The sequence below is a fragment of the Trichomonas vaginalis genome (assembly GCF_026262505.1).
Source record: "Trichomonas vaginalis G3 chromosome Unknown ctg_114, whole genome shotgun sequence".
Lineage (NCBI taxonomy): Eukaryota > Parabasalia > Trichomonadida > Trichomonadidae > Trichomonas > Trichomonas vaginalis.
The window spans coordinates 140,238-153,025 of record NW_026529201.1 but is presented as its reverse complement, the minus strand read 5'-3'; the positions used below and the strand labels follow the sequence as shown (position 1 = coordinate 153,025).

The window sequence follows — 12,788 nt, the reverse complement described above, 5'->3', positions numbered from 1 at the left end:
ATCAAAAAATGAAAAATAAATGATATATTTAGACAGAAATATTTATTTTATGCTTATATATAACTCATTTACACATTAATCTTATAGTTTTGAAATAAATTTTTTCCAATTCTAAGTTTAGAGCATTATTTGAATAGAAAATCGATAATATATCAAAATCCAAATTAAACTACATAAGAAACTAAATAATTAATTTAGACCGTTTTTGCAAGAGATGAGCGAGTTTTCGGGGCATCATAAATCGATCTCCAGGAGTCGCTCTCGGAGCATAAAACAGAATGCTGAGTATACAATTACGCTCAGCAGAAAGAAACCTGTCTTTGTTCCGAAGTCTATCAAATTTATTCGAGGTCCTCAACCGAGGCCTCGGAAATTCATGATGGACGCAAACCAATGGGTATCCATGCCCGAAGTACTATCGCAAATAATGGTCCAAGAAAATTCTTTAATCCAAGAATCGCGCGCGCAGCATTTATTTCCACCAACGCCTGAAACATCAATGGCCGAATTGCTAAATAGTTTTGAACTATCATGCTACGATCCCGATGATATTATGAAAACAGAGCAATACAGAATGTTTACAGAAATGATAAGTTCAATCTTTCAAAAAAATGTAATCCTGTTCCTTTTATATGATCAGGAACATACAGTTACAGAAACCATAAAATCTGACATTCTCGCAAATACTCCAGCAATATTTATTCTCAGATTTATTTACTATTTGCCAGAATTACTAAAATATGAAGACCCCGAATCAGAAACATCCAAGAAAATGCAAGAAGGTATTAAGAGACTCCTAGATTTTTGTATAGAAAACGCAAACGAATTTTTTGTACTTCCATCATCTTATCACAGACCGACACCACAGATTCCAACCCACGGCCAGAAACATGTTTCCAAGACAGAAAGTCACGGTAATAGAGCAGTTAAAGAGAAAAAGAAGTAGATTCTGTTTATTAAACTTTCCATTATAATATATATATTCTATAGCGCATGTATCAATGTAATTTTTTAAAAACTTTTATATTGTAATAAACAGAAATTCATCAAAAGTGACAGCTCTCAATTTTTTGACATTTGTAAATTCTAAATTGAATGAGAAAAATGAAATAATACTAAGCATAATACAATATTCTAGATTTAATTATAATTAGGAAAAAGTTAGTTTTGAGAGTACTTTTCATAGGCATATAGAATGAAATCTTCTGAAAAATAATATCACATAAACTCATATTATTTTCTAATATATAACTATTTTATATAAAAATCAAATTCAATGATCTTAAAAGCGAAGGATAAACCTCAAAATTTACGAATATAATGAGTGGGAATATAATGCTTATCTATCATAAAACCATATGAAATATCAATTTTTGCTTTACGCCTAATTTTTGACGACAATTAGCAAAAAATGTTAAATGTTAACACTCAGTCCATTTGAATATGAAAAATAAAATTGACTTTGATTAAATGTTTTTATTTATCATGCAATTCTTCTTGCGACCAAAGATTTGAATAAAAGTTCAAAAATAAGATAGCTTAAAAATAATATACGGTAGTGTTTACTAATAGATGAATAGTATATAAATTCTATTAAAATGGATTTGATCCAAAAAATATAAAACCAAAAATAATTGTTATAATTTAAATGAAGAAGTAATTTAAAACGATTTTATTTATGATCAAATTTTTATATATTTTTTGGATCAAATCCATTTTAATAGAATTTATATACTATTCATCTATTAGTAAACACTACCGTATATTATTTTTTAAGCTATCTTATTTTTTGAAGTTTTATTCAAATCTTTGGTCGCAAGAAGAATTGCATGATAAATAAAAACATTTAATCAAAGTCAATTTTATTTTTCATATTCAAATGGACTGAGTGTTAACATTTAACATTTTTTGCTAATTGTCGTCAAAAATTAGGCGTAAAGCAAAAATTGATATTTCATATGGTTTTATGATAGATAAGCATTATATTCCCACTCATTATATTCGTAAATTTTGAGGTTTATCCTTCGCTTTTAAGATCATTGAATTTGATTTTTATATAAAATAGTTATATATTAGAAAATAATATGAGTTTATGTGATATTATTTTTCAGAAGATTTTGTGTTCTTCTTCAAAATTTTATTTTTTTTATTAAAAAGAATCTTTACAAAATATACATTTACTTTAATTAATATTTAAAAACGTGCTCTATCAAAAGTTCCAAAAATTCAATATTTTAGCTTTTCTGAGGTGTCACTTTTGATGAATTTCTGTTTACAACAATATATATTAATCTTATTCAACAACTATCATATAAATAAAAAATCATAAAAATTATTTTTAAATTTCTCATTTAAAATCATTTTATTTTGTGTAAATTCTACCAAAAATCTTAGAAACACAGATTCTGTTTCATCATTTTGGAAAAAATTGAATTTCGAAAATTAAAGCACAATTATTTGGGATTTAAACATGTTCACAGATGGTTTAAATAAAAACATATTTATTGGTTTTGGTAAATTTTAATATGAAATTATTTTTTTTTACTAAAGATGTAAAATAAAATTGTATAATAAGTAATAGTTATAACGTACTATTTTATTTGGAAGCATCATAAGTATTTGAATCATAAGTTGAAACATAAGCAGAAGCAAGAGGAGAAGATCTGTTCTCGAACACGTAGCCTACAACAGCGCCTAATATGGCACCAATGAACCAGGCAGCAATAGAAAGAAGGAATCCGCTATTCCAGATATTTGCATCGAATTTAGTGAAGAAAACAAAGAAAGCGGCTTGACCGACTGAAAGTAATGTGAAAAATCCAATGTAAGCACCGGCTTCTTGTGGGTAATCAATTCCTGCAGCTTTGAGAGAATCTTCGATTAAGAATTTTGTGATGAATGGAAGGAGAAGTGCGAAAAGTTGGCCAACAGCAACCATTTCGACTGAATAAACAATGAATTTCTCGAAATTCTTTTCTGCAGTGTAAAAGTCTTTTGAAACAATGAAATAAAGCAATCCAGCAACTAAACTGATAATAGCTGGGACAAACAAGTACCATCTAGGATCACCTTCGGTGTGCTTCCAAAATGATTTGAAAAGAAGAGCAACAACGGTTGCTAAAAGAATTCCTCCGAGAATGAATGTTACAATTCTCATTTGGATAGAAAGAGCTTGAAGTATTGCTACTAAACAAGTTGCTAAGAAGAATCCGACGCCTTCAACAAGCGCCAGCTTCAAAACCCTGCTTACCATCTAATTTTGTCAAAACCGCTATTTTTTATAGTTTTTTTAACTCCTATCATATGCGGGTGATAATATTCATGATGTCTATAACATGGATAATATTTTTTCTGCATAAAAGCAATCTTTATTTCCCAATTTGATAAAATCTTGAATCTAAAAGTACAGCAAATGGGTTTTTAAACATACCTCATTTATTAAAACATTTTAGAAATTTTAATTCAACAATTCAATATAAACAAAAGAATGAATTTGAGATGGTTTGGATAACATCTATGTGATGCACACATCAAATGAACACAAACTCAATGAAATAAGATTTTTATACTTGGATCCATATTAATGGCAACTTACACACATATAAAAAGCATTGATACAACATTTGAATTAGGAAATGAATATTATATTAAGCTATTTATAACCTGGATTACTTATGTGGAGTACAGCTTAACTAAAATCCTCTGTATCTTTGCTCTGCAGCATAGGCTTGTGATAATATTGAATCGATTTTTACAAAATTTTTTAAGTTTTTGGATTTTTAAATCAACAAGCATCCTTTACACCTTATTGTTATGCCAATTTTTAATTCAATGCATCTAAAATCTTAGAGGCACAAATTGATAGGTTTGGTCGAAAATAAATGCAAACCCTTCGCTTTGAGTCACCAATCATAGGAATTAGTCCTTGCAAGGACAATTTTGTTGTTGGTACAGAGAACGATGGGATTTTTGTTGCATCTTCAAATACTTATGATATTAAGCTTCAAATTCCTTTACCTTCGCAATTAGTTCCAACAGGACCACCAGTTTTCTCCAAAGATGGAGATTTCATATGGTTACAAACAGGCAAATCAATTCAATGCATTAAACCAGTTCAAAATGCGCAATTCAAACAAATAGATTTTGATTATCAAATTAAAAACGTTTATCCACATTCAGATCGCGTCTCCGTAGTTGCTGTACTCGAAAATAAAGAAATTCGTATTGCTAGAGCAGATGAAAACGCAAATCCAATTTCATTTGGACCATTAAGTGAAAATGAATCTATAATTTCAGTATTATTCTATCATAGGAAAGCTTACATTGTCATTGATGCCCCCAAACCATACATACAAATATTAGATGCTCAAACATTTGCAAAATCAGGCGAAATTATGCTTCCAAACAGAAGTTCTAATATATATACGGCCGTGTCCAGTGAGTTCGGAGTTGTTATTATCTGGTCCGATGGTTATTGGACTCGTTATACAGAAGGAGAATCAGATGCAATTTCAGATGGCAAAGTTATTGCAGCACAAGAGTATAAACTTATGCAAAGTCACTTAGCGTGCAGTTGTCAAGACTCAGTTCATATCTATGACCTCAAATTCGATGCTGAATTACAAAAAATCGAAAATCCATCACAACACATTTGTTTATTTTCTAACAAAATCGTTATTACTCAAGACCGTGTTGTTCATATCCGTGATTGGCGTGGTGTGAAACCAACAACATCACTTTCCTTAATTGGCTCTTGTTCTAAACAGAAACCGAGAGAAGAACTTGTCCTTCAGATCCAATACGATGACGACATGAAACACCCTACGACAGCACCAGTTTCACAAGAAACAGCAGTTTTCAACATCAAATCATTACGTCACGCAGTCGAGAGTGTCATGGAAGACAAATTTGTTTCATCAGATGCTAGACAAACAGCACTTGAATTGGCGGAAAAAGAAGAAGAAACAGATCTTCGTGAATTGGCGAAATTCCAGTTATTAACAACAATTCCATATTCATCCGTTGTTCGAGCTATCGAGAACAAGTCATTTGACACAGCATCTATGATGCTTAAGAAAGTTGAACCACTTAATTCAGAACAAGTTGTTCATTTGATCCGTTTATTAATGAGTACACTCAAAGAGAACGAAGTTGTCTTGACACATTTGATCACACAACCACATAATGATTCCGTTCTTCAAGGTGCTATCACATCATTGACTGCTCAAGAAGCCGATTCACTTCTTCAGTTCTTGTCCGTTATTATTCGAAGCAGGCGTCAATGGAAAGACTTTGAAGCATCACTTACAGCATTAGATTCAGCAACTCGATGGTCACGAATTATCATTTCAAGTCATTTGACCGGTTTAGCACTTGAGAATTATACAACGGGTCTTAAGATGGTCCAGAGCGAGTTACGTAATGAACAAGATCGAATCCACAGTGCAGGCAACTGCTGGGCAATCTTAAAGAACATTACAGGTGATAAAAAGTCAGATGCACCTCCTTCTTTCATGTATATTGTAGAGAAACTTCAGATTCCTGAATAAGTTTTATTATTTTTATTTATTTTCTGAATTCATAAAGATAAAGTTTCTATTTATAAATTAGATTCGCATAAGCGTTTATTTTCCATTATAATTAGAAAATGATATCTCATCTATAAAATCGTAACTCTTTTCGAACTATATTTAAATATAATATTTTCCCTGTTTTTATCTCTGTCACATACACTAAAAACATTGAAAATGTGTTTGGATTGATAGATTCTTATCGCACGAAGTTACGGGACGCTTACAATTTAATTTTGTTCTTACATCAATGGTAAACCAAATTATTCTTACATTATTTTATTTCGAAAAATTGAATTTCTTCTTTATCAATAATTATAATAATTTTCTTCAACTTTCATTTGGATAGAGGTATGCTGACTACCATTGATACAGGCCAAATGCTCCCAAATTTTGAATATAGCTTCTATGCATGCTTGTGAGCAATGTTTGTATGATCATGCAAGAAAAACTATCTGCCAATTTTGATGAAAATAGATACACTTTATGCTCAGATTATTTTTGCCATTTTTGAATTTTTTAAATTTTTTACATATTTAGCTGATTTATTCGAATTATGAATTGACAAAAACTAATTATTTTAAGTTCTAAAATAATATTAATGCTTAAATTTCATATATTACAATAATGAATAAAAATATTATATTAATCATCATGAAGTATTATTGAAATTAAATCATTCAGATTGTAATCCGAAGTTTATAATAATTTCACATATCTTGCATGTTTTAATAATACTTTCTCAATGAACGATTAAATGATGAGTTAATACCAATCAATTAGGCTTTCTGAGCAAAAATATCTAAATTACATAAATGTGTGAACTATTTACTAGTATTAAGATAAATTATTCCTAATAATAATAATAAAACAAAACAAAACAAAAAAAAAAACAAAAATAATAATTTTATAAGACATACTAAATAGTTAAACATTATTCATACCATAATGCTATAAACCATTATCGCATTATTAATTTTGCTATTTTGAATAAATCAGTAATTGAATATACGGGTAACTTTTTTTGGCTGATAGTTTTTAAATAAATCTATTCTAAAGGTGATACTTACAATGAATCTATATGTTTTATAGCTATTACAAGGAAAACCACATTTACAAAAAAAAGTTAATAATTTAGGATTTTAACATATACGTTTGAGTAATCTTTCATGCGAGTTTCTTAATGCTATGGCGTTTCCGTAAAGATGAACGAATAATAACATATATGATAATAATTTTGATAAATCTTTTGTATAAAAGCGAAAACATCTATTATGTTACTATCGAAAACATAATATCTGAAGTGCTTTTTCGAATGACTTTACTTGTTTCTAAAATAATGCTATGCTTGGGTCTAGACGTGGCGATTAAAAATGATGTTAAGAGAAAAATTAACCTTATTCCAGTCAGCATACCTCTATTTGGATCCTTTCAATTTTTCAAAGACAATGAAACAAAATTTATGATGGATTTCAAAGTCTGCGACTTACGGAGATGTTTGCTATGATATACAAACATTTCTAAATACATCATTGATGTTGATATTTCGATATCGCCATAAATCTTTAGGATTTTAATTTTTTTTCAACTTTATGCAGAGCTTCTTAATTTTATTAAATTAAAATTACAAGTTACATTACATTGTATCAATTTAAACTCTTCAATTATCTTATAATCTTTAATTATTGTCAAAATCTTCAAATAATTTCTTTCAGAAAATAGATTATTCATTTATTTTACATGTTTCTGACGTAATTTTATCTTTATTAGATATTATCAATTACAATGAAACAAGATAATATTACACTATTAAATTAATTAAAATATATTTTTGAAATTAATAATATTTAACCGTGCTGTGCTTTCTTGTTTATCAATGCCTTAGCATTGGACATCTTATTTATAGAGATGAATCTAATACAGTTGTTGTTGGTTGTTCGGCAGACTTTAGTGGTGAAATTCTTATTCCTCAAAATGTTACTGAAATATATAGCGATTCTCTATTTAAATCTGCATTTCAAAACTGTAAAGATTCGATTACATCACTTAAATTTGAAGAAAATAGTGAAATCACCAGTATTAGCAGCAGGAATTTTTATGATACAAATCTTGAATCAGCAAATCTCAGTGAATGCAAAAAACTTACATTACTTAATTCATATGTCTTTTCTTACTGTAAATACTTGAAATCAGTTATACTTCCTCCAAATATTTCAAGTATAGGAGATTCGTGCTTTAATGACAATAAAAATCTAGCATCAATAGATTTACCAGATTCTGTAGTTACTCTTGGTTCTAGTGCTTTTGATGATAGTGGTTTAACAACTATAAATATTTCACCTAATTCTAAATTAGAAACAATATCATCATATTGCTTTAATGAAGCAAAACTATCGTCGTTGTTTATCCCAAAATATCTAAATTCATTTCCTTCAAATGCAATTTATGAATGTCCATTAGAAAATATAACAGTTGATCCAGAAAATATAAACTATAAAAGTGATTCTAAATCAATTTATATAGGAACAGATAACACAACATTATTTACAGTTGTTGTTTCATATTCAGGTGAATATATTATTCCTAGTTATGTAACAAAAATTTCTGATTATTGCTTTTATAATTGTGTCAATATTTCATTTATTCAAACTAATAATGACATAACATCTATTGGGGAATATGCATTTTATGGTTGCTCATCATTAACAAATATTAACATTCCAGAAAGTGTAGAATCAATTGGATCATTTGCATTTTCTGATTGTGAATTAACAAATATTACAATTCCACCAAAAGTTACAATAATTTCATGTAATACATTTTCAAATTGCAAATATCTAACAAATATTATCATCACAGGAAATATAACATCTATTGAATCTAATGCATTTTCTGATTGCTCATCATTAACAAATATTAACATTCCAGAAAGTGTAGAATCAATTGAATCATTTGCATTTTCTGATTGTGAATTAACAAATATTACAATTCCACCAAAAGTTACAATAATTTCATATAATACATTTTATAATTGCAAAAATCTAACAAATATTATCATCACAGGAAATATAACATCTATTGAACATGATGCATTTTTTGGTTGTGAATCATTAACAAATATTAACATTCCAGAAAGTGTAGAATCAATTGGATCATCTGCATTTTCTGATTGTGAATTAACAAATATTACAATTCCATCTAAAATAAATTATATTGGATCATATGCATTTGTAAATTGTATAAATCTGAAAAATATTACATTCCAAAACAATACAAATACGATGTTATTTGACAGAAATATATTTTCTGGAATCCAAAATCCACTGAATATTTATATTTTAGGCAATTTTAATATTACTATTTCTTATGAAATATTTCCAGACAATTATGATATTTTTGATTATACTCAAATTCCAAAAGGAAGTCATTTATATATTACTAACGAAACAACTTTATCAGAATCATGTAAATCATTTTTTGGAGAAAAGTCAGTTTATGTTCATTTTGATAAATCATTTGATATTTCAAATGAAATAACAAAAGATGTGATTGATTATATATCTATTCCATTTGAAAAATTAAAAACAAAATATAATAAAGTTTATTACCAAACTAAATGTCTTCATCTAATTTGTTTCATTAATTGTATTGCAAACAATAACATGTGATTGTTGTTCATAATAAAACATTTTTTAGAATCAAAAAAGATTTTGAAAAAAGTTGAATCAAAGACAGCTAATTATAGACAATAGTTGTCTTTGTTTGAAATAATCAATTGTATTGCAAACAATAACATGTGATTGTTGTTCATAATAAAACATTTTTTAGAATCAAAAAAGATTTTGAAAAAAGTTGAATCAAAGACAGCTAATTATAGACAATAGTTGTCTTTGTTTGAAATAATCAATTGTATTGCAAACAATAACATGTGATTGTTGTTCATAATAAAACATTTTTTAGAATCAAATAAGATTTTGAAAAAAGTTGAATCAAAGACAGCTAATTATAGACAATAGTTGTCTTTGTTTGAAATAATCAATTGTATTGCAAACAATAACATGTGATTGTTGTTCATAATAAAACATTTTTTAGAATCAAAAAAGATTTTGAAAAAGTTGAATCAAAGACAGCTAATTATAGACAATAGTTGTCTTTGTTTGAAATAATCAATTGTATTGCAAACAATAACATGTGATTGTTGTTCATAATAAAACATTTTTTAGAATCAAAAAAGATTTTGAAAAAAGTTGAATCAAAGACAGCTAATTATAGACAATAGTTGTCTTTGTTTGAAATAATCAATTGTATTGCAAACAATTTAGATGTGAAATCAATTAGTTCTGCTAATCAATTTATGTCGTTTTTTGGATTTAGATGTGAAATAAATTGACGTATTGCATCAGTATATTGTAATAGGTCGATTTATAATAAAATAATTATTAAAGTCAATCGTTTTTTGCTAAAAATTAGCTTTCTTCCAAAGGGGTTTATAATTGCAATATAATATGACAGTATATTGCAATTGTAAACTCCTTTCGGGAATCAAATATCTAATGTCATATTGCGGAACAAAAGTGAGAGATTCTCCCGATCTGAGTACGTACTTGCAGGGTACCATTGCAAGACCCTGCAAATATGTACTCAGATCGGAAACTTTGTTCCCAATGTCACATTACGGAACAAAAGTGAGAGATTCTCCCGATCTGAGTACGTACTTGCAGGAACATAGAGATATAGTATGCAACAAATGCTTTTATTAACTTATTTACACTCATATAATTATATTCAAACTTCAATCTTCATTATATTTCATATTTCTGAGCAAACATAGAGCCCCATTCATAATTATAAAGATCACCAATTGTAACCATATAAAAACACAATTTTTAAAAAGTTATTATTATTCAACTTCCTGTGATATGGTATTTTGATTAGATTTCGTAAATTAATGTAAAACAAGCATAGATCTATCATGAGCAATCATACGATAGTAAATATATTGCTTCCATGCTAAATTCATATGAGATTATCTTGACATTAAACTTCGAATCCTCTCAAATTCAAGGTGATAATCACAATGCAGCTCTATTTTAATGCTGCAGTATAGCGAAAGCTCTATGATTATTATAAACTAATAATACCATATGAGTACGAAAACTGAAAAAAAATTGAGAGGGTGTACGAAAAAAAAGTCTGCTTTTCATATCGTTTCTAGTGGGTCATGCACTTTTTGTAAATTCCTGGAAAACAAGGGTATCAAAAAGAAATAAGTTTGCCAAACAGCGATTCCAACATAAGCCTTCTCATTTTTGTCAGCATTGAATCACAAAGAGAAATTAGGATTAAGAATGCAATTTCCACTTTCTGACATCACTAATTACATCATAATATGGCTTATTTTAATAACAAAAAAGTATAACATCCATAATAGGAAATATATAATGTATTATAATAACATTTTACTGACCAAAAATATTAAATCTTCAACTTAGAAATTGGGATATAAAGAGTAAAAAAAAATTAAAAAAAAGTAAAAAAAGATGATCAAAAAATTGTGAGATGTCAGAAAGTTTGCACCTTTTTTGCACTTTTTAAGCGAAGCTCAAAAAGTGCAAAAAAGGTAGAATTCTTTATGCCTTCAAAATTGACAGGCCCTTTTTTTGCAATTTTAAGGTTCTTTTAGAAAACGAAAAAAGTGACTAAAAATTGAATTGGCGAAAAATCATATATGAGCTTCATTTAGTCATATTTTATCAAAGAAGATTTCAAAAAAGTTCAATGAGTTATTAACTCATCTTCATTTCGCCATAATGCTCCTTGTTTTCCAACGTTTCAACTCAAACTTAGCTCAAAATGCGATTCTAATTTTGTCAAAAATTAGTCCACAGCCTGACCTACGCTTTTCTTTCCTTTTTACCAACGAAAGAATACTCTGTTTTCAATACAAACATGGACCATATCCTCAAAATATCTTAATTATTTTATTAATTTTACTTTATTTTGCTTTATTTTGTTTTATTAAGGATACCCTTACATTGCGTAGTTAGAAAGAGAATATGATATTGTCATGATTGTTAAAGTTTTAGGCTCCAGAAATGAATATACATCAAACTGAAACAATTGATAAATTGAATGAACTTTTGAGAGGTTCTCAAATAAAAAAAATTATCTAATTTTTTACAATATTACTATTATTTTATCCACATATGTATATATAGTAATTTGAGAAAACTTTTAGGAAAAAATAAGTTTAATAAAAATCTGAATTTTACTTGTTGTGGGATTGTTATTAATTGACACTCCAGACGTATTACTAATAGTTATGCGTATGCAATTAAAGTATTTCTGATGGACAAAATGTGAGATTTATATCAGATAATTCATTTCTACTATTAAGTTATTCATTTATGAGTTTGCACTTATTCGCACTAAATAAATAACTATTAAAAATTGTTTTAATTAATTGACACCATATAATAGAGTGAATTTTGTTTGATCAAACAACAATAGATGATAGATATAAAGCCAAGAAACTTGCTATTAATATGCTCTACTTGCTATTTCAATGTAAGTATGATATTTTCTAAATGTTTCGTTCAGATAACTTAGATATATTAGTCAAAATTTGAAATTTTAATAGCACATATATTAAAAATAATTATTATTCATAAAAGATTAATGAAATAGTAAAAAAATCAATCAAATTATAAAAATACAACATTTAGAAGAATTCTTATTATCCTTCAAAAAGTCAGTATTTCTGCTGTAATTTTCTACAACATTGTAGTTATTGCACTTTGTCTATGGATTTGTATATATGTTATATATAAATTATATATCTAAACTGCCCATAAGTGCAATTTTTATATAAATTGTTTATTTCTTTAACAATTTCATATGAAATATGCTTTTTTAAGCGTATCAAAGCTGTGTTCTTAATGTGCATGGATATATCAAGAAAAATGTCGAAAAAAAATGTGAATTCACAAATTCACTGAATTTTCACCGTTTTTTGAATTTTGCTACAGCACTAATATTAAATAATACTAAAATCTTCTGTCTTTGTAAAAGAATAAATTCTGACAAAAAGTGCTCGTTTAAATTTAATGATCATCTGTATGACTAAGTGGTAAAAAGTGTTTATGACCAAAAAAGGGTTACATGCTTAGTCTATTTTTCTGACAGGATACTCTAGATTTACATGATCTCTATTTCATA

The 12,788-nt window shown here is 27.7% G+C and overlaps 3 protein-coding genes across 3 annotated transcripts, besides 2 other annotated features; 2 read left to right on the top strand and 1 right to left on the bottom strand.

Annotated features, from left to right (window-relative positions):
* Positions 1-214: 214 nt before the first annotated feature.
* TVAGG3_1075230 (MRG, C-terminal superdomain-containing protein) lies at positions 215-946 on the top strand (the record flags this gene model as incomplete). The annotated part of the gene is made up of 1 exon (XM_001323071.1): positions 215-946. One exon carries the CDS (start codon positions 215-217, stop codon positions 944-946), a length of 732 nt encoding a protein of 243 aa, XP_001323106.1.
* Positions 947-1,029: 83 nt separating this feature from the next.
* Positions 1,030-1,066: a mobile genetic element.
* Positions 1,067-2,242: 1,176 nt separating this feature from the next.
* Positions 2,243-2,280: a mobile genetic element.
* A 316-nt stretch (positions 2,281-2,596) lies between these two features.
* TVAGG3_1075200 (uncharacterized protein) lies at positions 2,597-3,253 on the bottom strand (the record flags this gene model as incomplete). The annotated part of the gene is made up of 1 exon (XM_001323070.1): positions 2,597-3,253. One exon carries the CDS (start codon positions 3,251-3,253, stop codon positions 2,597-2,599), a length of 657 nt encoding a protein of 218 aa, XP_001323105.1.
* A 628-nt stretch (positions 3,254-3,881) lies between these two features.
* Positions 3,882-5,549, top strand: TVAGG3_1075190 (quinoprotein alcohol dehydrogenase-like family; the record flags this gene model as incomplete). The annotated part of the gene is made up of 1 exon (XM_001323069.1): positions 3,882-5,549. The coding sequence occupies one exon, from the start codon at positions 3,882-3,884 to the stop codon at positions 5,547-5,549; it is 1,668 nt and encodes a 555-aa protein (XP_001323104.1).
* Positions 5,550-12,788: the final 7,239 nt, after the last annotated feature.